This window comes from Mastigoproctus giganteus, chromosome 8 (genome assembly GCF_048544385.1).
Source record: "Mastigoproctus giganteus isolate SK-2022 chromosome 8, ASM4854438v1, whole genome shotgun sequence".
NCBI lineage: Eukaryota > Metazoa > Arthropoda > Arachnida > Uropygi > Thelyphonidae > Mastigoproctus > Mastigoproctus giganteus.
The window spans coordinates 28,433,607-28,458,099 of record NC_143582.1 but is presented as its reverse complement, the minus strand read 5'-3'; the positions used below and the strand labels follow the sequence as shown (position 1 = coordinate 28,458,099).

At 37.1% G+C, this 24,493-nt stretch overlaps 1 protein-coding gene across 4 annotated transcripts in view; it reads left to right on the top strand.

Annotated features, from left to right (window-relative positions):
• Dys (Dystrophin) overlaps positions 1–24,493 on the top strand; it is a 932,899-nt gene that overhangs the window by 727,697 nt on the left and 180,709 nt on the right. For all 4 annotated transcript variants that reach the window (XM_090379791.1, XM_090379790.1, XM_090379788.1 and 1 more), the window contains exons 49-50: positions 15,229–15,440; positions 24,230–24,384. In XM_090379791.1, coding sequence (XP_090235917.1) covers positions 15,229–15,440; positions 24,230–24,384 — 367 coding nt within the window. The remainder of the gene's footprint in view (positions 1–15,228; positions 15,441–24,229; positions 24,385–24,493) is intronic.

The following is a 24,493-nucleotide window of genomic DNA, read 5'->3' as shown; positions in this document are numbered from 1 at the left end:
TCAAAATATCCTCCTCAAGATTTTATCACTGCCTTACACAGGCGTAGCATTCTGGCGATTAATTTTATAATAGTGTCTTGACTAACATTATTCTAAGCAATCTACAAGGTTCCTCATAAATTTTGTGAAGATAGGTAGACTTTACGGACTTGACCGATCTAGATGATTCCATAAAAGCTCTATTTAGGTTTAAATTAGGCGATTGGAGTGGTCACGCTATAATTTTCAATATCCCCTCCAAAATTCTTGCACAGCTTAGAGCTGTGCTTCGGGTCATTATCTTGTTGTAATATAAAATTTCTCCCACAAAATTGAAGTCTAGAGGATATTGCATTATGTTCCTTGAACATAATGCAATATCCTTCTTTTTTTATAGCCTTCTTTTCTTAAAATTCCTTAAATTCTGACGATGTCACCCATTCCTGAAAAACAGAAGCAACCCCAGATTATAGATTGCTAAACAATGACACCATTTTTTCTTCAGTTGATTGTCTCGCATAAACTCTACGCTTGGCTCCAAAAATTTCAAATTTGAATTCATCCATCCACGGTACGGTATTCCAATGTTTCTTTTGATTTAACCGGTTTTTCTCGGTTTTTCAGTTTTAATAAGGGTTTTTGGATTGCTACAAGACCATGAAGTCCTGCTTGTTTAATACGAAGTTTTACATTGGATGTAGACACGAGAGTTTCTCTATACCTATTGAAATCAGCTCAGATTTCAGGTGCGGTATAATTCATCGATTGTGTTTAGAAAATCAGTTTTAGTCTTATCTTGTGCTTCTGTTGTTGAATGGTAATTTGTACTCCTTTAACTGAAACAACCAGTTCTTTTACCAATACTACTTATGGAATAACTCCCTTTATACATAGTTGTAATAGCACTTCTTTTTTCAACGCTAAGTTCTTTTTATTTCTTGATATGTTTATCAGAAAGCATACAAAACCTACACCACTCTTTCGGAATGATTAGTGTTCGATATTATAAGTCTATAATATTTAAAACAGTATTCTCACTTCGAGAATATTTTAGAATCATCCACAACGTTCTACTACATTTAGGAATCTTATACACCTTTCTGGAATATCTTAGAAATTTCTTAAATATTATTTCAGTTTTTTTTAATACTTAATTATTTATGTATAAAATATTTTAATAAAAATTAGTAAACAGATTAGTCCTATTTTAATAAAAACTTTGAAAATTAAGAAAAATGAAACGAACTTTTAGGTGGGAGTATACAGCCGAATATGGCCTAATTTACCGATGCGCCTAAAACCCTGCAACAAACAAACAAACAAACACACTGTTGGCAAGCTGACCGGGCTAGCCGGGTGTGTAAAGTGCCTGCCTGCCTGGCAATCCAAAGGTCGCGGGTTCGAATCCCGCCTCGGTCTTGGATCAGAGTAGAAAATGCAAAAACCTTGGGGGGGGGGGGGGGTGCAATATGGCCACAGAAGCTGATGCGCCAACAACTAATAAAAAAAAAAAAAAAAAAACCTTTGGCAACAGTGGATACAAGATAATAATCTGACAAGACTCCAGGACCATGATGGCATCAGAGGAATGCCAGAATGAGGAGGTCCAAGGATCCGCCGACTTCAGACGGGAAACAGATCTAGAAAAATATACTAGCCTTTCAACGTCCTAACGCCATCCTTGTCTGTGTCTGGGGATTCGATTAGCAGACGACTGTGAGAAGTGGGGGTTGCATTCTCGCTGTCTGTTGCTTCTGATGCCATTCCATTATTGTCAGTGTCTTCAGTGTTGCAGAGAGAGAGGTGTTTGGAGAAAATAATAATATAGTGGCTTCTCTCGTGGAGAATCACGTTTCGATTTTGGAATCAGTGACGGTCGTATGCATGCACTTCTACAGACACGCTGAGGGCAGATAATCCAGCATGTAGCAGGGAATGGTATTCTGAGCTAACACACGGAATCATGGTATGGGAAGTCATTATTTACAATTACCTTTCACTTCTGGTCGTTATTGACTGCATTGATTGGCTGCTGACGTATACACATGGATTTATAGCTCTTCAGATTTTCATACTTCAAGGTGGCAACCGATATGTTATTGGACTTTTTGCAGTGCGCCGATCGGCTTGGAATGCTATTGTTTACGTCCTTATACGTCACTTTTACGAATGCTAATTTTCAAGTATCTACAACGTTCTGCTACATTCATTATGAAATTTTTATAAACATTTCATTAAAGTATGCTTGAAATATTAAATCATATGGGGGGAAAGCCCATAAATTTTTCACATCATTGAGTATTTCAATTTGGGCCTTTTCATATTCCTTGCACCATGTGGCTAATGCTAATACTTTCGAAATATTTTATGGCTTATCTTTAAATACTGCCCGTCTTTTACCAGCCTCTAATTTTTTTTTTTAAATCATCCTCTTCCCCCCCCCCCCCCCCCGCCGTGCACTCATGGTTAATGGTTACTATTTCCAGCCCACGAGTATGAAATCAAGTTATATTAGGCAGAGACATGCTCGTATTGATAATAGTGATACCAGCTCATCAGCATAATAGCTTGTCTTCGTGATTTGATCACGTGATGCTCTTGTATAATTGCCTTCATTATCTGACAGATTTCTTCCAACAGGGAGAGAAGCCTTGCGCTGTAGCTTAAGTTGTTGTTACAGAAAGGATTAAGAACGCCAAGTTTCAAAATAATTGGGTTCGGGAGAAGAGTGACAAGGGGAAAAAATTCTCATTAACTAAACTTTTAAAGAAATTCTGATATCCCAAAGAGCGGACCTTTAAAAAGATCATTACCGAAGCTCTCTTTAACTGGTTTCCATTATTCAGATTCCATTCAGACGTGGTACCGGCCCAATGATAATATGCTTGGCATTATTTAAGATTAAAATCTTTATGGTTTTGCTACAAGCTAACTGAGACTTCCAAAGAGCTCTGGGAGGAAAATAGAAAAGCGAGGGTTGAACGTCTGTATAGCTGACCTTTCAGATATGAAGCCTTTTGTAATACAAGACTCGGCCCTATTTTCATTTCTTTCTTTCGTTTTTTTTTTTTTTTTTTTTTTGTGCATCTGATTTTAAGCTTTACTTTTATAATTGTTAAATGTTCGAATCTGTTTGATTCTCTGATAATAAATCAAGTTTTTGCTTTCTTTTGTGACTTCTTTAATGTGACAATACATATCACTTTAATTCTATCATATTATAGTATTAAAAAAACGATATAATACAAGTTCGTCTCATTTTGGAAACGTAAATACATAACAAAGTTCCGTGTATTATGGATTTGTTAAGTGAATTGCAAATAATAAAATACAAGTTTGTCTGTAACTAGCCAAATTAATAAGGAAACTGATTCGGACAGTTTCTTTTTCTAATGACTCTCTTCTGAAGTTAACCAAGCATTGTTTTAATTAATTTCGATTAGTTTTTTTCAAGGTCCATCCATATGTAACGTTAAATTAATATGGAAGGTTGATATTTTTTTTTTTTCCCACTGTATTAGATCTTTCGAAGCTCACAGAAAAAGTGTTTTGTTGGAAGATGTTTAAATCCGTTTCTATTTATTATGCGATGATGAAACGTTAAAGACGAAATGGAAGACTAAGACGTCCCTAGTCTCTTTTAATGTTTAAAAAACCACTAAGATTTTTAATGATAAAAAAAAAATCCTTACGAAGTGACATCAGCATCAAATTTGCTGTTTTTACCTTTCATCAGAGAGTTTTATGGAGAAGTTTTTCCCCCTTACAAAAACAACTATCCATTCTTATCTTAATGGATTTTTTTTTTTTCATGATGATGCTGTCGTTAGTCTTTCGCAGTGTAATTTTTTTTTACCCTCATTTATACCTGCCATTGTTTTTGCCTTTCTGTGGTCTTATCTGAACGAAATAGAAACTTGCAGGCGTACTCCCGCACTGCTAACTTGAGATCAGTGCAGCAAATCAAATACTAACTTTGTTCACTTGTAATGTTTACCACGCACTTGCAGGGGTTGACTGAGGATTAGTGTGCGGTCAAGAATCTAACATTGTTTCCAACGTCTGATGAGAAATGACCTGAGCCACCTGACACTAGCAGGAGTAGATTATCTTGTAATTGTCTGCACGCTTGATGTGGGTGTCTAGCTAATTTCTGAGCATCTTCAGCTTTACCTTCGAGAAGGCTTAATTTTTTTTTTTTTTTTATATTTTTGACGACGTAGAAGAATAAAGCAGAATTCGGAAAAATTTCTTGCTTAGCAGTCTTACAATATCCTAATCATAGCAACTTAACCGTCAAAAAAAAAAAAAAAAAAAAAAAAAAAAACATAGCAACTATCTTTTATTATTATCAACGTACCCTTTTACCAAAAACGTAACTTCCGTTTAATTGATTCGAGCCATAAGGATTCGATTAATTCTTGTTTGGAATGAATAATATTTTACTGGCGCTCTGCTCTCTTTTTCGTGACGATGCAGTTTGCAAAATCTTGGTAGACTGAATTAAATTTGATTATTGTGTTAGTATATGCCAGAATAACTATTTTCACAATGTCTTTTAGCCATAGTAATATACAGAAATACCAGTCATCTGGCTTGGTTACTGCCAATTTCGCTTACGTCGAATCCTGTGGCTTGGTTACTGCCAATTTCGCTTACGTCGAATCCTGTGGCTTGGTTACTGCCAATTTCGCTTACGTCGAATCCTGTGGCTTGGTTACTGTCTATTTCGGTAACTCCAGATCCTGTGGCTTGGTCACTATCGATTTCGCCTACGTCAGATCCTGTCTATTTCGGTAACTCCAGATCCTGTGGCTTGGTCACTATCGATTTCGCCTACGTCAGATCCTGTGGCCTGGATACTGTCGATTTCGTTTATTTTAGATCCTGTGGCCTGGATACTGTCGATTTCGTTTATTTTAGATCCTGTGGCCTGGATACTGTCGATTTCGTTTATTTTAGATCCTGTGGCCTGGATACTGTCGATTTCGTTTATTTTAGATCCTGTGGCCTGGATACTGTCGATTTCGTTTATTTTAGATCCTGTGGCCTGGATACTGTCGATTTCGTTTATTTTAGATCCTGTGGCCTGGATACTGTCGATTTCGTTTATTTTAGATCCTGTGGCCTGGATACTGTCGATATCGTTTATTTTAGATCCTGTGGCTTGGATACTGTTGGTTGTGGATTGATTATTCTTACCGAGTAGAAATGATTTTTCTTTTTTGAATCCTGCCGAAGATAGAACGAATAAGTTTTCAGCGAATTTTATCCGGTTTATCAGGCTCAAACAGAAGCAGCCACTGTTTTTCCTTAATAGAGCAGAGAAAATGAGTTTAGACTACTGTTTTTATTTATAATTATTGTACGAATTCTTGTTAGTGCATTAGCAAAATATGACTCTGCATGAATTTCCAAAGGGACAATAAATATTTTTTGATATTAAGAATATATTGTGTTAATTATGTGAAGAGGGTATTATCTAACGAACATTTTATAAAAGGCTGCATTATGGTTAAAGTTTCCTTTTTTAAATGAACAAAAAATAGTTCACATCCAAGATGGGGGGGGGGGGAAGGATTTATTTCAAAGAACTGTGAAAAAATTATATATTTCAGCGTAATCCGCCCACTTTGTTATTAGACAGAAGTAATTGCAAAACTAGGCTTTGTTTAATGACTTGCATTCATCCTTGTTTCCGACATTCTTTTTCTCTCAGCTCGTATTACAGTATTCTAATGTAATGCGATGTAAAACTTCACAGTTCTTCATAATTTTAACTGTGTTAGTATTGTTTTATGCGTATCTGAGATCATTCATATGCAATTGCAATATCTGTTGAAATGAGATCTTTGCTCCTATCAATAACTTTTGACACAGCTTCCGTAATATCTTTTTTCTAACCATCTGCGATTTCGCATTGCCATCTGCTCAGTGCGTCACTGCCACCTGGTGAATAAATTTATATCGCCTCCGCATCATTTGTCAAAAAAAAGAAAAAAGACCGTGCACTTGTCATCACGGGTCGTTAGGTCATGCCTTTTCTAGGAAATGTTAGTTGAAACGATCGACTTCATTGAGAATGCCAAACAGATTCGTATGATAGACCTTGCGAACTGGCTGCAATATGTTCATGCCACTGAAGTCTCTGCTGTTCGCTAGTAATGGCCGTTTTAGCTATTGATAGCGATCACGAATTTTATTCCAGCGCAGTAAAACAATCGTAGAATTAACTAAGAGTTAATGGTATTCAAAGCAGAAACTTTTTTTCTTAATTTGGAAAAACTGTCAATAAATGTAGCGACTTAAATGCTGAGACAATGAGACAAGACAAAATTGTTATTTTGAACTATTAGTGTTCGCGATGTTTTCCGCAGCATTATCTCAAATAGAAGAGAATATACTGTATTTACTTTAACTTGTGTCTTAACTGCCTCATTATGTAAGGTCACTGGACCATATCTGAACTGAAAGTCTGGAAATTGTAAGGTTGGTTCTTTCATTTAGTTGCCAAGTGAAACTCATGCTGATGCCTTTTCGCCTTGGCGATGAAATTTTCAGCGTCGAAATGCTTCTTAGCAGACTCTGCCAAAATAATTGGTGTCTCGATTACCTGGATAGCGAAAATGCCTGGACACATAATCATCAACGTTACATTATTTCTATTTTTTAATGAAACTCCCAAAGACGAAAGGTATTAGACCCTTAATACCATGCATGGGTTGACGGTCGAGAAGATGAAAGAAGATACTTGTTGACATTAGACTTGAATTTCTGTAGATTGTAATTTCGAGGAAATACGTATGAAGGAAGGTTGTTCCAGAAAATGAAAGTTGTATGAATAAATGAGGAAGAAGAAAAATTGGTTCTGTGAGTTTGAAGTTGGACAGTTAAGGGATGTTGACTGGTTGCGGCACGTGTTCGGACTGCTTTGGAAGAGAAAGCAAGAATTATAGACGCCAATTCAGAAGAACAGTGCCCATGAAAGTATCTATAGAAAACGCATGCAACAAACTGAACATCTGAGACAGAGTGGAGAGACTGTTAGAGGTGAGTCATTAAATAACTTAACTGCCCTCTTTTAAGTGAAATCTTGAAGCCTGAGAAAGGTTTTGGGGCACCTCCCGAGTGGAAATATTCCATGGTAGGGCGGATTTGCGATTTGTACAGAGTGAACAACTGAAAGTAACGCCGAGAGCGCGAAAGAGAAAGCCCAGTTTTTTAGATACAGAGTAAGATACAGAGTAACTGAATACAGAGTAAGTTACAGAGTAACTGAATACAGAGTAAGATACAGAGTTTTTTAGATACAGAGTAACTGAAAGTAACGCCGAGAGCGCGAAAGAGAAAGCCCAGTTTTTTAGATACAGAGTAAGCAATATTTGTGATGTGCTTATGCCAAGAGAAATTAGAAGTCACGGTAATTTCCAAAAGAGATATATTATCTTTCCTAGAAATCAGAGTGTCATCGAAGATACGCATAGGTGAAGAAGAATCTTTTTTTGAGATATAAGACAGAACTGAGTTTTAGAAGGATTGAAATTAATAAGTTATCTTTACCCCACTGGATAATTACCTGGAGATGAGCATGTAAGGAATTGGTAGTGGATATTCGAGAAGTTGAAGCTGTTTACGGGGGGCAAGGTTTCTCAAACTGGAAGGTGGAATGCAATGTGCTATCATCAGCAAAACTATGAATAGCATTTCTGGTCAATGGAAGAAAATCATTAATATGCAAGAGGAAAAGAGTGGGAGAAAGGACTGAACCGTGGAGAACACTAGTATTAGTGTTCCTCATTAGATAAGTTGGAAGACAAACAGCTCATAGAGAGAACTGGATACTCAATTACAAAAAAAAAAAAAAAAAAAAAACAAACAGTTGGCAAACCATAAGCTTGGAAGCTTATTAGATTTAGAAAACCTTTATGCCAAACACGATCAAAAAGCCTTTGAGATGTCAAGAGCAACTGTTTGTGTTTCACCAAACTTTTCCATTGAATTTTTCCATAAATGATTAACATAAGCCAGAATATCATCAGTGGACTGACACTGACGAAATCCATATTGGCGATCGTTTATTAGGTGGAAATTTTCTAGATAGTTTAAGAGTTGGCGGTTAATTGATATCTGCATTACTTCAGAAAGAGTAGGTGCAATGGGACGATAATTGGATGGGCGGGATTTGTCACCTTTTTTAGGAATTGAAAGGCGACACAGAAAGTAGTGAGTTCAGGAGCACAGGTTCTGAGAACAAGTGCATTAATACCATCAGGACCAGAAGCTTTCTTAAATTCAATTTGTTCAAAATCATTCTGACATTCTTTTGACCACAGGAGGTATTGAATAGTGTACTGGGAATGGTGGGAGGTGATTTACCAAGATCACCAATACACTAGTTAAGAAGAAAAGTAGGATGCTAGCAGCTTTATCTTTGGCTGAAGTGGCAATAGAACCATCTGGTTTTTACAGAGGTGGGAATAGAGATGGGCAAAAGTTGCGGCCAACAGCTTTGGCAAGAGACCAGAAAGCTCGATTACCATTTGGCAAGAAGCAAGTTTTCTACTCTTAGCCTGTACGAAATCGGGTTTGGACTGATTAATAACTTTTACCTGATCTGATCTCTGCCATAGAACATCCTTTCAGCAATGTATTTCACAAGTACGTACTGTACTTAGGATTATCAGTTGTATTGCGCACTTTCTTGAGGAATAAATACAGTTTTTATTTTCTTTTTCATGGCCATATAAAGTTTTGTTTCTAAAAATTATAAACAAGATTGCAGGCCTATTTTAAAAATAGGAGACTCAACCTGCTACTTAGACATGCCCTCATGGCCAGCTCTAAGCGTATAATAGTCTGGATCCTGCCCTCTCCCGACCAGCCGCGTTGGTTTGGTTAAGTGCGTTGGTATATTATCTGTAACTGTGTTTTCTTCAGTCAGCTTACTGGATTCAAAATCCCTAGTTTCCCGGAGAAAACCAGGAAATCCTCGCTGTGATACCGACTAACTCTGCCACACAGTAAAAATTAACCGCATCATAGTAAGAATTTGAACTTTGGTCTTATCAACCCGGTATAGGGAGGACGATGATTATACTAACTGTGTTACCCACGAGAGAGAGAGAGACTATCAGTAGATAACTGTTTTAACAAACATCGTCAATGGATATGAAAATAATGTATGTATTCTTTTTGTAGTTATATAGCTGAAGTTATTGAAATTAGACTATAGCAATATTAGAATTATTTCTTTGCAAGAGATCTAGTTCAAGAGGGAAACCGCATTCATTTTATTTATTTATTTTTATTTTTGAGAAAAACGATAAAGTGAGTTTCGACGATTATTGGGTTGATGAAATTGTTAACGAGTAATAAAATATGCTGTGCACATATCGAGAAAAGTTTTGTATACACTTCAGTTCCTTTAAACTAGACTGAGTTTTACGATCCAGGTGTATGTAAAATATACACATTGTCAGCTTCTTTCCTTTTATTTTTCCCCTTATTTCTCTTGGTGTCACTGTTATTTTTTCTTAAACATTTTAGCATTAGTAGAGACATGATGCAAGAAAGCAAGCTTATACAGCATGAGCCAAAAAAAAAAAAAAAAAAAACTTCCAATTCTCCTCTCCTATCCATTCGCTCCAAAAGTTTGTCCACTTCTTCCTTGAATTTATTTAGTCCAATTTCTTAAATTTAGTCCAATATTTTAGCAGCAAAACAAAAAGAAGGGAAAAAAAAACTAACAAAAAGAAGGAAAAAAAATACCGTATCAGAACTAAGTTGTTTGCTTATCTGATTCGCATAACGTAAGAATCTCTCAAGAGGGGAGAGGACCAGTTTACTCTTGATTTCAACAGACTGTTTTTATTTCTATTGTTTCATCTTACAGTTGCATATAAGCCACTTATGCGACTTCGTTATAAGTTAATCTTCAAGAAACACAACAGAAAGGCTATGCTTATTATGAAAAATAATATATAAAACGCCAAGTTTTATTACTGTCTCTGTGTGACACTAGAGGATAGCACTGTTGGTAGTATCGCCGTCCTCCCCACACCGGGTGGAAAAGACCTAAGTTCGAGTCCCATCGATGATGAGAGGAATTGTTATGGGCCTTTTTCACAACATGGCTGAGTTAGTCCGTCTCAGTCGGGGGTAGCATGATTCCCCACCCGGAACTCGGGTTTTTCGTCCAGCAAACAGAAAATCGACCTCAGAACAATTTACAGACAATATATACGGAGCAATATGGCCTTAGTCGCTGATGTTCCTAAAACCATACAACTGTCTCTGTAATGTTTTTAAAAATTTCACAGCGATTAACATTATTTTATTTAGTAGTAGTAGTAGTAGTAGTGGCACTTGATGCAAGAAAGCAAGTGTAGGAGCTTATGCAGCATCAGCCAAAAAAAAAAAAAAAAAAAAAAAATCACACCATACCCTCCAATTGCCTGTCCAGTTCCTCCTTAAATTTATTTAACCTATCAACTTCCACAACGACAGATGGAAGTTTGTTCCAGCAATTAACCACCCGCTGGCTAAAGGCAAATTTCCGCACATCTATTCTACATCTATCCTTTCTTAATTTGAACTTATGTCCCCGTAGGTTCGTATTCTGAACAAGTGGGAGGATCCCATCAGAATTCAGCGTGCTCAACCCATTCAAGGCCTTATAGACCTCAATCAGATCACCGCGCAGGTGCCTAGTCTCCAGCCACTGCAATTTGCAGAACTTAAGCCTCTCTTGGTAAGAGGATCCCTTCATTCCCCTCACCAATCGTGTTGCTCTTCTCTGTACACGCTCAAGCAAATCTACATCCTTCCTAAAATGAGGCCTCCAGACCTGTACGCAGTACTCAAGGCGTGGCCTGACCATTGCCTTATACAGAGGGACAATCACCTCCTTTTCCCTGCTAGCAAAATTCCTATATATCATTGACAAAACCCCATGACCTGCCCTAGCAGCCTGTCTACATTGCTCAGAAAACTTCATATCTGACTGCACAATTACTCCCAGGTCTTTTTCATTTTCTACCACCTTAAGTTTAGTACCACACAGTTGGTACGTTTCTCTGGGGTTACTTCTACCCATATGCAGTACTTTGCATTTGTCAAGGTTAAACTTCAGTTGCCACTTCTTAGCCCATCTGCCCAAATTATCTTGATCCTGTTGCAGTAGCACACTGCCATTACTGTCATTAACAACCCTGCCAACCTTCGTGTCATCTGCAAACTTCGACATTAAGCCTGATATACCTTCATCAATATTATTATTATTATTATTATTATTATTATTATTATCTGTTTATTTCCATAAGGAAACCACCCCGGGACGGCAAAGTGCCAGGAGGGTGCTAAGTACATATCAGGGTACGAGATACTACGTGCAGTGGGTTACATATACTGAACACGTAGTCTCGTCCCGAAATATTATATACACATTTTATGTTTAATACATACAGTATTTACACATTTATGATTGTGTACAAACATTATACAGCTCATATATTTACAATTCATTAATAATTCCACATATAACTTACATATTAACATAACTGTTACAGAAGGTATATTTTTACAGTCAACAGATTATTATTGTTCTTAAAGCAGAAAGCTTCACTTTTATTCACAATTCTTTAGTACTTTGCGGCCGATTCATATTTCGGTAAGTCTGTACGAATCCTGGAAGATCTCTTTCCGGTATGTTGCATCCTCACACAGTTTTTCGGCATCTATCTGTAGTGAGTTAAATATTCTCGCTGCATTTGATGGGAAGAATCTTTGCAGGCTACTAAGATTGTTCAGGACTGAACGCAGTGGATTATTTAGTTCTCCGCAACGTCTAGCAGTGGCACGCGGTTTAACTAGAATATTATCCAGGACTGGAGCATCCACTCTGCCTGTGAGCATTTGTGCGAGAGTGTGTATGTTCCTGTTAATTGTCCGCTGCATCCAGGGTGTGATGTTAAGGTTTGAGTAGAGAATGGCCCTTGAGATAGTAAAAGGGTGGCCAGCAACTCTGTTAAGCCATCGCAAGAACCAGTACTCGATCCCAAGGACGGACTTATAATGTGAATCTGGAGCTGAAGACCAGATTTGCGAGGCATACATTGCAATTGGCAGGACACACATTAAAATGTACTTGGTCGCTAGCTGAGGATCCCTAATTCCTACCAGTTCCTGCCTAGTAGCCCATAAAGCGGCGAATATTTTTGTCTTCATATGGGCGAAGTGTTGAGCAAAGGTGAGTCTGTCATCCCACTTAAGACCCAGGTCCAGGTGAGAGTGCACTTTTTCCACACTAGACCCGTTCACAGAGATTGAGATGTCATTTTTATTCTGCTTGTAACTTATGGTCATTTGGGCAGACTTCTGTGCATTAATACGGAGCCCGATGCAATCCAGGTAGCTCTCAAATTCTCGGATTGTGCTATTTGCCATCTGGCAAATACTTTCTGCTGATTCATGGTCTTTGGAAGTGATGAAGAATTTTACATCGTCAGCATATGTTATAAAATTGTAGTACCGTGCAAGAAACGGCTCCAGGACGGCCGCGAAGAGAGTAGCCGAAAGAACTCCCCCTTGAGGCACTCCTTGCGAGATGGTAAAGCAAGATTGTAGCTTTTGGTGCTTAACAATAAGTTTCCTATGTTCTAGCAGGCTGGTTATTATAGTTAACAGATTTCCTCTTACATTAAAATAATTCTTCAAAATCGCAATGAGCGCTGGAATTGAGACGTTGTCGTAGGCTGCGGAGATATCCAAAAAAATAATATCAATTTGCTTTTTCTCATTTAGTGCTTTCTGCACGCGAAAAAGGGTTTCCAGTAAGTTTGTTATTGTTGATCTACCCGAAATAACTGAGTGCAAATGTGGTGGTCTATGGCTGAAGCAGTGTTGATTGATGGTGGGAAGAAGCGCTTTTTCGAATACCTTCTGTAGGGTGCAACTAACAGAAATTGGTCTGTAATCCTTAGCCAATTTGGGGTGTTTAATCTTTGGTATTGGGGTTACAATGTAATTTTTCCAAGCTTGCGGGAAAGCTCCTGACCTGATGATTTTCTGATAGATGTGCAGTAATAGATCTATTATAAATGGGCTACTTATTTTAAGGATGAACATTGGAAATTTGTCTGGTCCAACAGTGGCCTTATTGGGCAGATCGTTGATTGCTTTCATTACGCTCTCTTTGGTGATTTGTATTTCACTCAATGGAGGTCTTGTTGGTTCCTCTCTTGCCGAATAGTTTCGCTTGTTTAAATCTTTCAGGAATTCCAAAATTTTGTTACCATTATCAGTGTTCTCAATTTGATTCAGTCCATGCAGGTTACTAAAAGTGTTATTAGCCCATTCCTTGAAAATGCATTCTGTCATATTCTCTGTGCTATTTCTATTGCTAGTAATTCTTTTTGCTCGTTTTAGTTTGTTATGAATAACACTGCAGTGTGCCTGTCGTTTTGCTTTGATGAAATGTGCTCTTTCTTTCTTATAACGAATGTGATCGGCAGGATGACCCGTTCTTTGCCATTTTCTATACAGTTTTTGCTTCCTGAGGAAACTTTCTTTCAGTTGTGGGTTAAACCATTCTTTTGTTCTCTCAGATATTTTGATTTCTTTTGCTGCTCCTTCCAATGCTGTTTGGTATAGCTTTTTAGTGATCATTTCTAAAGCTTCGTCTACTGGCTTTTCTTGCAGGTCATTCCAGTTGTAACTAGTCAGGTGACTGAGAATGACCTCTGCATTAATATACTTCACGGAGAAAAGATACTTACTTTGCTTTTCCCAGTTCGTGTGGTTACCCTGCATGTATTTGTGTATCTTCAGTGCTGCTTCTATTTCAATGGGATTGTGGTCCGACTTAAATTTTATGCAGTTTTGCGTTAGCCTTATGTCTAAGGAACTATGGTACAACAGGTCAAGTTGCTGCATTCCTCTTGTTACTGGTGTCGGAAGCTGCGTCAAGTGCAATGCACCCAATGTAGCATCCAGCTCTTTCTTGGCCTCCCTGTGTTTCGGAAGAGGCAAATTAAAATCTCCCGCTATTATTGTGTCGACTGATGGCTTTAGATTTGCAGCAAGTATCATTGATAAATATACAAAACAACAGTGGACCCAACACCGAACCCTGTGGGACTCCACTAATAACATTAGTCCACGAAGAGCAGCACCCATTGATTACCACCCTCTGTCTTCTCCCACTTAACCATCCTTTTATCCATTGTAGCAACTTACCCTTAATACCATTCTGCTCCAATTTGTACAGTAGTCTTCCATGCGCAACAGTGTCAAAAGCTTTCCTGAAATCCAAGTATTTGTTTTCATGTAACTTTTTTCACCTGGAATATCATTCTATCTACTACTTTACGCTTTAGAAATTCGAACATTAACAAACACTTAGGATTTAAATCCATTTTTACTCACTTATGGCCTACTTGAAGCCGTAAAAACATTGCAGATTCATAGTCTTTACAATGACTCTATATTTTATATTTATTTGATGAGGGATGCTCAGGATCTGAGCCATTGCTTTGACCAAGAGAATTATTTTCCCCCTTTTCTTTTTAATTGTGACTTTGAACCAGTTGGTTTCTTCGTGGGCGTTACAATGCAGATTAATTGAAATTCCTTACTCTTTACGCCACGATTTCGAGGAACTCTTTTACATCTTGCTAAACAAAGTATTTGTCTTGATGTAAAGAGTATAAGAAATTTTTGAATTGTAAAAATTTCTTATACTCTTTACATCAAGACGCTCTCCCCCTCGCTTTGATGGAGTCTTCCTCGGGTGTGCCCTTGCTATGAAGTTATATCGCAACATATTTGTGAATGAAAGATTTGCATTCAAAGCAAATACCTTTTCTTTTTGAAATCGAATTTAGGGTACTCTAGTGTAAATAGGCCCTCCCCTCCACCAAGTTATATATTTGTAACGCATTCTGTTTTTATTATGATTATTATATTTTTTAATCAGTTCCTTTAAACTAGACTGAGTTGTACGATCCAGGTGTATGTATAATATACACATATTGTCAACTTCTTTTCTTTTATCTCCCTTATTTCTCTGTTTACATAACCTAACGAAAACACCCGCGTACAGTTCATTCTTATAGTGAGATTTTTTTCTCTCCCTTCTTTCTCCTCCTTTATTGAAAACCCAGAACAGACATATGGTTTGTGTAAACGTTCTTTTCTCTCTCTCTCTCTCTATATATATATATATATTTTTTTTTTTTTTTTTTCTGCTAGCCATTCAGCTCCACCAAGACTGGGAGGACGTCCGGGACTTGGCCATGCAGCGAAAGCGTCAGTTGGAAGGAATGCTATCCGATGGTCGTAGCTTCGACGAAAGACGACGGGAAGTTGAGGCATGGCTGGGTCGGGCGGAGATGAGGTTGGAGAGGCTGCCTCCTGTGGGACAGACACTGGACGTCTTGGAAGCCCAGTTGAAGGAGCAAAAGGTATAATTTTCTTTATATAAAGACATGTGTATGTAGCTAAAATAGTTTACTTTAGTGGCCCAATGTCAATAGTATTGTAAATTATTTAAAACAAAGCTAATGTAGAATTCGTTACATTTCAGGCGCGTTAGCAAATAGTAATAAATCATGATTTATAACAAAATAAGTCACCCTATCGACATGAAAATTTGTTACTGAAATTCTTAAATATTCTTAGTAAGCATCGAAATTTTGAAATGGATCAGAGCTCCTGATTATTTCAAAATTCAAATTTATAGCAATATTTCTAAAGGGTAACTGGGGAGGGAATGCTACGAAATCGGAATTGAACTTAGAACTATCCCAGGGGCCAACAGCATATATATCGAAAATTTGACAGCAATCTGCATTTTCCTTGTCGATTAAAGCGAAAACGTACTTTTATTTATGCTGATTTTTGTAGAGAGGAGGGCTGTGAAATCATAACTGGATCTGAAAATTTCCCCAATGACCAACAAAACTTAGGTTTTAAAATTGCCCTCGATCCGATTTTTCGTTCTAGAGTGATCCGCGAAATATACTTTCAGTTATATGAATAGATTGCTGTGGTCGTTGGGAGGAGAGGCTATGATTGATCTTAAAAGCTTTCCTTGGGACCAACGAAACGCTGAAAATGTGATATCGATTGAACCTTTTCTTATTAAGTAATGTCTAAACATCCCATAACATACTTCCATTAGAAGTTAGGCAATGTACGCAGTACGTTACATTTCGGGAGCGTTTGATTTCTTTTTCTTAAATTATTATTATTTATTTCTTTTTCTATGATTAAAATAAATGAAAAGTGAATATAGTTATCTCCTTATCAATTAATTATTAAGATTTTTATTAAGACTTTACAGAACACTTAATAAAACTTTCGTTTTTACATTCTCTAAACTTAGCGGTCAGTTTAATTACAACTGTATAATATTTATTGCTCTTCTCCCATATACTTTTAAGTCTATTTTCTCTCTATATGTATATCTCTTCAAAACTACTTTTTTTCCATACAAATTTTATGAAAAAATAAAATAAATAAATAAATTTTATGATTTCTGTTTGTCTGATTTTAATGAAATTTCTGATGGTTCAACAAATGTTTCTATATGAACCCAATATAGAATTTTATGAAAATCCTTCCACTGGGGGGTCCCTCTGTTACATGGCGCCTAAACAGCCTTTAAGGATACTCTTATCTAGAATAAAAATATTTGTATTTCTTTATTTTTAATGTTTTGTATTATTATTAAATCCGGTATCTACTACAGGCACTTGCCTAGTTAATTTGCTCATCAGAGCAGTAATCCCTTTTTCAAAATAAATAAAGCTTAAAAGTGAATAAAACGTAATTTCAATGGTAGTATATATATATTAGGAAATCAGAGTGCTAGGAAAAGAATACACAAAGTTCTTGGTGTTTCTTTAACCTGTATCGTAAAAAAATCCTGAGAAAGTAGGATGTCGTAGGAGACTTCATCACACACCATGGATGGATAAAAAAAAACCCATCATCCAGATAACTAGCTGTATATTATCCTGTTGAAACCCTTTCCTGCCCTGAGCTATGGCCAAGTCATGTTTGTTTATTAATGTTTTTTTTTTTTTAATAAAGGTCCTAGAAACGTCGAACCTCACTATTGATGTTGAAGGAAATTTTGTCTGATAGCTGCCTTATGTTCAATGGAAGGTAAGATGGCATAGCAGATATGATAGAGATAAATTTATCCAGAGAGAATATGATAAGAAGCTTAAGATCGAGGACAGTTCGCCGTTTAGAACGATTTTATCTTGAAGCTTACTTAATTTGTGTTCCTAAGCACAAATTTAGGTAGAAACTCCATAATAAAACATGGGATTGCCTCAAGAAAGATAGCGGATGAATTTCATATGCAATTATTCAATTTGCGTGATCAAAGTTGTACTATGAGGGTTTCATATCGGAGCAGTAAACTCTAGTATAGGAAGTAAGAAGTTCAGTCGCTTTGAACAGAAGCACCAAGAGCAATGGATCATTGAATCTGTATTTGTCGTTTGATGAAACCATTTCTTTATTTGTGTTAAATGAGAGAGTTTATCTCTAATAATATTGTAAATACAACTCTTTTGTAGAAGTCTTTGGGAGACAACATATAGACTTAGCAAATGCCCCGTCTCCCTCCAAATGATTCTCTTAATATTCTAGAAACATTTCCTTTCTCCCTTGTTTGTGTTGTACCTACTAGTTTGATACACAGTTGTAATAAAGTATAATTCCAGACCCTTTTCACTTTCCCTTATTGATTTGGGCTAAAGCCACTATGTCGTGTAATTGAATCCTATGCTTATGTCTATTGTTGACTGACTCATAAGCCACAACCACCAGACCTTAGATTAGAGATACGCCTTTACTTAAGTCCGTGTTTACAAGACCAAGCAACTCCACAAACCCGGAAGTACGGCACAACAAGTGGTAATTGCTGTTCCCCTATAATATACCGCGCACATTTGATTTAATCGTGAATATGGGGGTGGGATGATGTCAGGGCTTGATAATATACGCCGTAGGAGAGGGATTGACTTTATGCCTGTTTTTGTTGTTAGTAAAAGTCGCTTAGACATTAACCCTTTCTACTCTCATCTCTGGACGACTCGACATTAATTGAGCTCTTATGGCGAGACTGACGCGACGCGTTTTTCAAAAGCATTTGGTGTCTGCTTCTGCTCATGCAATCTCCGTCCTTTCTGATGATTGTTCTAACTCGTTGACAGTATTTCGGTTAATTGGAAAAGAGAACGCGTGAAAAGATTAAAATGCATGGCTATTCAAAAGACACGCTACTCATAGTATAGTATAGTATAGTCAATTTTATTTCAGTTATTATCATTCTAAAGATAATTGTGATGCGGGTTATTACAGTACGTTTCAGTTGAATTATTGTAAATAATTATAATAGAGATTGCAATAAATATCGAAAATGTTTTCCTTTCCAAATGCAAATAAGAACTGTTATTTACCATTTCCTCTATCTTGTCACTGTTTTATTCTGTGAGATTTGAACAGTTATTATTGAGATTTATAATTCGATATTAACTTTTAATTCTTACAATATATGAAGGTTTTTAGTGTATATCAGAACCGTGAAGTGATGTCCAGCAGCCCGAGTGCACGACATGGTTGGTTTTTGGATTCCTTGCTTTTGTTATAGCTGTGTTATCCCATTTGAGAAACTCTGAGGTCGAGGTGTGTCGCATCCAGCATACCCTTTATTCCCACCATTTTTTTTTTTTTTTGCACGATCTTAATATCATTCATTTTAGGTAGTCCAAAAGATTAAACTTCGTGAATGTCCATTTATGAACGCATGGCTGTCCCTAGGACACTGACCTGCTGTCTTCATTGTGTACTGGCGCACTATGTCCACAGATGCCGATGCTCCTAATAAATCCCCAAACAAACAAACAATCATTGTGTACAAAACTTTGCTGGTCAGTGACTGAAAGCTAACATATAACACAACTGTTGGACATCTGAGGAAGATCAGTGCTGCTAGTTTGATAGTCAGAATCAAATTCATGAAGTTGTCAGTGATAAATTTTTGTCATACACTCTGTTAATTTAACGAATACCCAAGTTAATTTTTAACGAATATCAGCGCTGCTTTCGTTTTTAAGTAGCTTTATAATTAAAAAAAATTCTATTCTTTTAAAGTTTTCTTTTTAAATTAATTAATATGCATTTAATATTAAAATTAATTTTATTTTAATATTAAACGCGTTTTCAGAGTTTTTATTTTTTAAATCTTTTATTTTGATTATCAACGTACTTTGCCCTCGTGGGTAACACAGTTGGTAGACTCTCCGTCCTCTTCACACCGGGTGGAAAGACCTCGGGTTCGAGTCCCGTCGATGACGTGAGGAAATTTTGTGGGCCTTTTTCACAACGTGGCTGAATTTTAACCGCAAGGGTTCACGTCTAGTGAGTATGGGCTTGGCACACCCAGGGTCCTGAGCTAGATATGATCTTTTTTAGTGATTCCCTTCTACTTTTGACTCTTGTTCGTTTTCTCTCTCAGGGTAACTCAGAAATATTTTTTGGCTGGTGCAGCATAAGCCTTTTGAAACTCAGACCTGTCTTATATTTCACAAAAAAGATCATTCTTCTTCTGTGTTTATCTTCGACGACACTGAGATTTCTAGACAAAATAGCATATCTCTGTTAAGAATGACCCTGACCGTAATCTCTCTTGACATAAGCAAATATTGTTTCCTCTGCATCTAAAAAACTGGGTTTTCTCTTTCGCGCTCTGCGTTACTTTTCTTCCAAACAGCTATTCACTCTGTACAAATCTCAAATCCGCCCCGCCATGAAATATTGTTTCCTCATCTTAGACAGTGCCCCCATAACAATAGGTGCAGTTGTGCGAAATCACCCGTGGCGCCTCACCCCTAAACACTATGTACTATGCCCCCATAATCGCTTTCACGCTTCTAGACTCCATTCAGAAGAGAGCAGTTAGGTTAATTAACGATCCATGTCTTACAAAGTCTTTCCACTCTTTGTCTCATAGAAGTCCAGTCTCTGCTGCATGCCTTTTCTGCAGATACTTCCATGGGATACTCTTCTGAATTGGCTTCTGTAATTCTCCCTCTTTCTTCCTAAACCGTCCGAAAATGTTGCAACAACCAATCAGCATCCTTTTACTGTCCAACTTCAGCCTCACAGGGCCAAATTTTCTTCTTCCTCATTTATTCCTTCAACTTCCGTTTTCTGGAACAACCTCCTTTCACACGTGTTTCAAAATTAAATTCTACAGAAATTCACGTCTAATGCCAAGTATCTTCTTTCAGCTTCTCAACCTTAGCATCATGCATGGTACTAAGTACGGCACTATTGGTCCTTTCGTGTTTGGGGTTTTCATGAAAACAAATGATAAAGTAATACTTTAGCTTTACGTAAATAAATATTTGATTAGATTATGTTGTGTTATGGTAGGTGCCAAGTCAATCACGATAGGATGGCTAGTTCGTCACTTGCCACTCATGGGGGAGGTCTTGGTTCGAATCACTTTAGAGATTAGAAAACTCTTGAATGCAGGTCGGCTCATGAACACTTTTATATGAAGATCATGAGAACTGACATACTATGACCAGTGAAGATTCTAAATAACCACAGTTTGGTTTTAGCTGCCATTTTGTCCCTAGAATCCATGTCAATCAACCTAACTAATGAAATTTAGTAGTAAAATTCAATTCTGGCTACCCGTCCCTCATTGATTTCTGTCTTTTGGTAGATTGTTAATTTTTAAAATTCTAACAACAATCTGTACAAGATACGTTACATTTTGCATATTAATCCTCTTCTAACACAACTCAAATTCAATGTGAGAAAAAGTAACAAAGTGCACTTTGGTATATTTTTCTGTAGGTTATTCAGGATGACCTGTAGTACAGTTTTAAAAAAAAATTAATCAGCGCATATTTGTACAAATTCTTTGTATGCAAAATAAAAATTATGGAAATATAGAAGAGAAAGATTTCAGTGTATTTATATCTATTTTTGCCTCAGAAAAAAAAAAAAAAAAAAAGGCAAAGTTCTTTATAACGTGTTTTTTTTTTGTTTTTTTTCCACACGATCTAACAAGATTCCAATTTTTCCCTTTCAGTGAGTTTACCAGGATTATAGTCCAATTCACTTTCCAAAAGCAAAATAGTTTGTATTTATGTGTTGAAAGAAAGGGGAGAGGGAGTAACTCTTGTGGCAGTTTTCTTCAACGCTGCCATTTAATCAGACACGGAAGTACTGTCATGGACAGAACCTTATTATTAAAATTCCAAGAAGAAAAAATAGCATCCTGTTATTGTATCTCAAGCTGTAAAAATAGTGCTCTTTGTTTGTACGATATGTCTCTGTTAGATGTCATTCTAAACTTTTTATTTCACAAAAAAACAAAACTTAATACATCCGTACAGGTTTCCTAACCGAAACGAGTGCGGTTAGCTAAGCAGGCATAAAATATTCCGCTGATGATATCTTCCATGACTGAAAATGAATTGCCCAGTATCATCTTTACGTTCGCTATTACTACCAACCACATTCACATATTTCTTGTTGTTTTTGTTGGTTACACGTTTTGAAAACGTGTAACCTATAAGGTCACCGCGGACTATTTTCGTATTTCATTACGTCTGTTACATATTACTCTTTACCAAAATGCCCGCCCTCATGGGGAGCACAGTTGGTAGGATCGCCGTCCTCCTCACACCGGGTGGGAAAGACCTGAAATCGAGGTCCCACTGATGATGGGAGGAATTTTTACAGGCCTTTTTTAACAACGTGGCCGAGTTGGTCGGTCCCAGGCGACTGTAGCATGGTTTTTCTCCAGGAAACTCAGATTTTTCATTCAGCAAACAGAAAATCGACCTCAGAACACACGCAATTTACAGACAGTTTACAGGGAGCAATATGGCCTTAGTTGCCGATGCTCCTAAAACTACTACGACCACTACCAAGCCTGGCAACCCAAAGGTCGCGGGTTCCAATCCCGCCGCGGGCTTGGATCAGAGTAAAACTTTGGGAGGTGCATTATGGCCACAGAAGCCGATGCGTCAACAACTTAAAAAAAAAAAACAACCACTACCGAAATGTCCATTTTAAATTTTATTCGTTACTCTTTTCTGAAATCAGTCTTCTCGGTGTTTTTTTTTTTTTTTTTAACTGTAATGCATATTATAAAAATGCAAAATATGTATATTATTTTTTATTCAAGTGGATACCAGTTGTGATCAACATTGGGGAGACTGACTTTTTCTCTTGACATTTCAGCGTCATGGCGAGTTGCGTCTTGTAACGTATTCGGTTATTCATTTAGATAAAGTAACGCGCCAATCATCCTTTATCTGCAGTCAGTCTGAATTAGTTTGCGTTGAATAGAAGTTGTTTTGCGTGTTTAGATTAATTTTAAAGTGATTGATTTTACTGAGCAGCCAATTTGTGTCATATTTTGTTAAAATTAGGGAAAAGGGCTATAGCAACGCACGAAACTTTAAAAACAGCATTGGGAAAAGGTTCTGTATGTCGTTCAAAGATTTCGCTGTCAAAGTTTGAAGAGAGGGGCCTCTTTATCCATCGAAGATGGTCCTCGCTCTTCTGGCCGCCTGGTATTTTAACGGAGGATTTGTGCCTTGCATCCTTACTTATAATTACAGAGAGCGGCGAGTTCTCGCGTGTCAGGATCGTCATCAACGTTCTGCTACTGATCCGCACACTTTGATTCTTCCATCATTACTCTTGACGAATCATAGGTTTATGACCCGGAAACAAAGGTGCATTCTTCTCTTTTTAATCATACTTCATGCATATGTTGAGTTGGTGGTGGTATGAAGTTCAACTGCTCAAGGGCTACCGAGACCATATTGTGTTTGTGTGTATATAACATAAAACCAAAGTATGAACCAGTACAAATTACCCCCCACGTCACATCATTTTACAGTATATCGGAGGAAAGTCTATTCGCACTGTTTTGAAATTGATATGATATTGTCTGTTTCAGCACATTCTTCTAATATCCCTTTTAGTGCAAGAATGACTTCTTATTGCTCCCACGTGGTAACAGTAACTAGGAATCTTTCTTTACTAACCCTACAGTAATTCTCCTGCAAGACATGTCAATATCCACCCAGTCACTAAATTCTCCGGAAGTCACCTCTCAAGTGAAGTTATTATGTTTGGTACTTGAACTCCTGTGAAACTGATGCCAAATTTTTGAAAATAATGTTAGTTACAACTTTCAGTAAGTTGATTGTATGCGTCCATCTATTCGATTTGCTACCGTGACGTACTAGATAGGTATAACCTGGCCCTCCCTAGACATTTCGATCATTTCCCTACACAAGACCCAACTATGGAAAGGATAGAGGATAGTTTCAGTAGTAGGGGAGAGAGAGAGAGAGAGAGAGAGAGATGGACTTGAATTTTGGTTGAATAAATATCCTCATGACTAGTGCCATATTATGAATTTATAGCATAATGCTATAAATTCATAATATGGCACTAGTCCTGCATGGCAAAGGTTCCCCAAGAAGTGGAATTCTTCTACGAATACGCTTGCCCGTGGATTTAAATGCCCTTACTAAGATTTGTGTTAGTCTTCAGAAAAACTGATTTAATAAACAACATTCTAATAACCAGCGACCCTATTAATCATTGTCTACCACATTTCGTTATTCTTATTTACTCTCTTTTATTCTTCTTTACCTTCCTGTAAAATTCTCGACGAAAACATCTGTACCGCTAAATCATTGCTAATACTTTAATCCGCTTATTGACATGTCCTTGGTACATTACGACTTGAGTTGCTAGTGCTCCCGTTAAAATCCTCATAATATCAAAGAAAAGCATGATATTATTCACCATTTGTCGATATGTTTCACTCATTATTTTTTTTTTTACTGGAACTTGAGATTTCATCCGAGGCAGTGAGAATGGCTGGACAGAAATCATTAGAACTGAAGTTTTTAAACAGGGGATTGGATGCATCAACTTTTCTTTTAAGATGACAAAGGCATCAGAGAATCAATTATTCTTGAATTTCTAACGGATTATCAGTTAGCATCAACCGACTGTTTAGTAATTGCATATTAATTAAGAATTTCATTTACAGTGTACTTAGAGTAGTTTTAGAATTCAACTCTTTATTTTGTTTTATTTAAGAAACAAATATTTGCAGATCTATTTTGTTGTTTGCTGAAAATATGTTCGATTCTAATTTTGTTTGTTTATTTCATTCCAGCTTGTGCAAGCAGAGGTGGGACAGTGGAAGACAGCAGTGGACAGCGTCACGAGGACTGCACATAAAATAGCCGCAGATTGTCCTCACGACGATGCTAACAGATTACGGGCTATCGCCGATCGCATCAATCAGCGCTATGCGGAGCTCAGTATCAGGCAAGCCTATATAATGCATTAGTGTATAATGTATACAGAGGTTCTGTAGTGGAATCTAATATCTGGGTCCTTTGGAAATATAGATTAAGGCTGTCGACAGTTGATTGAT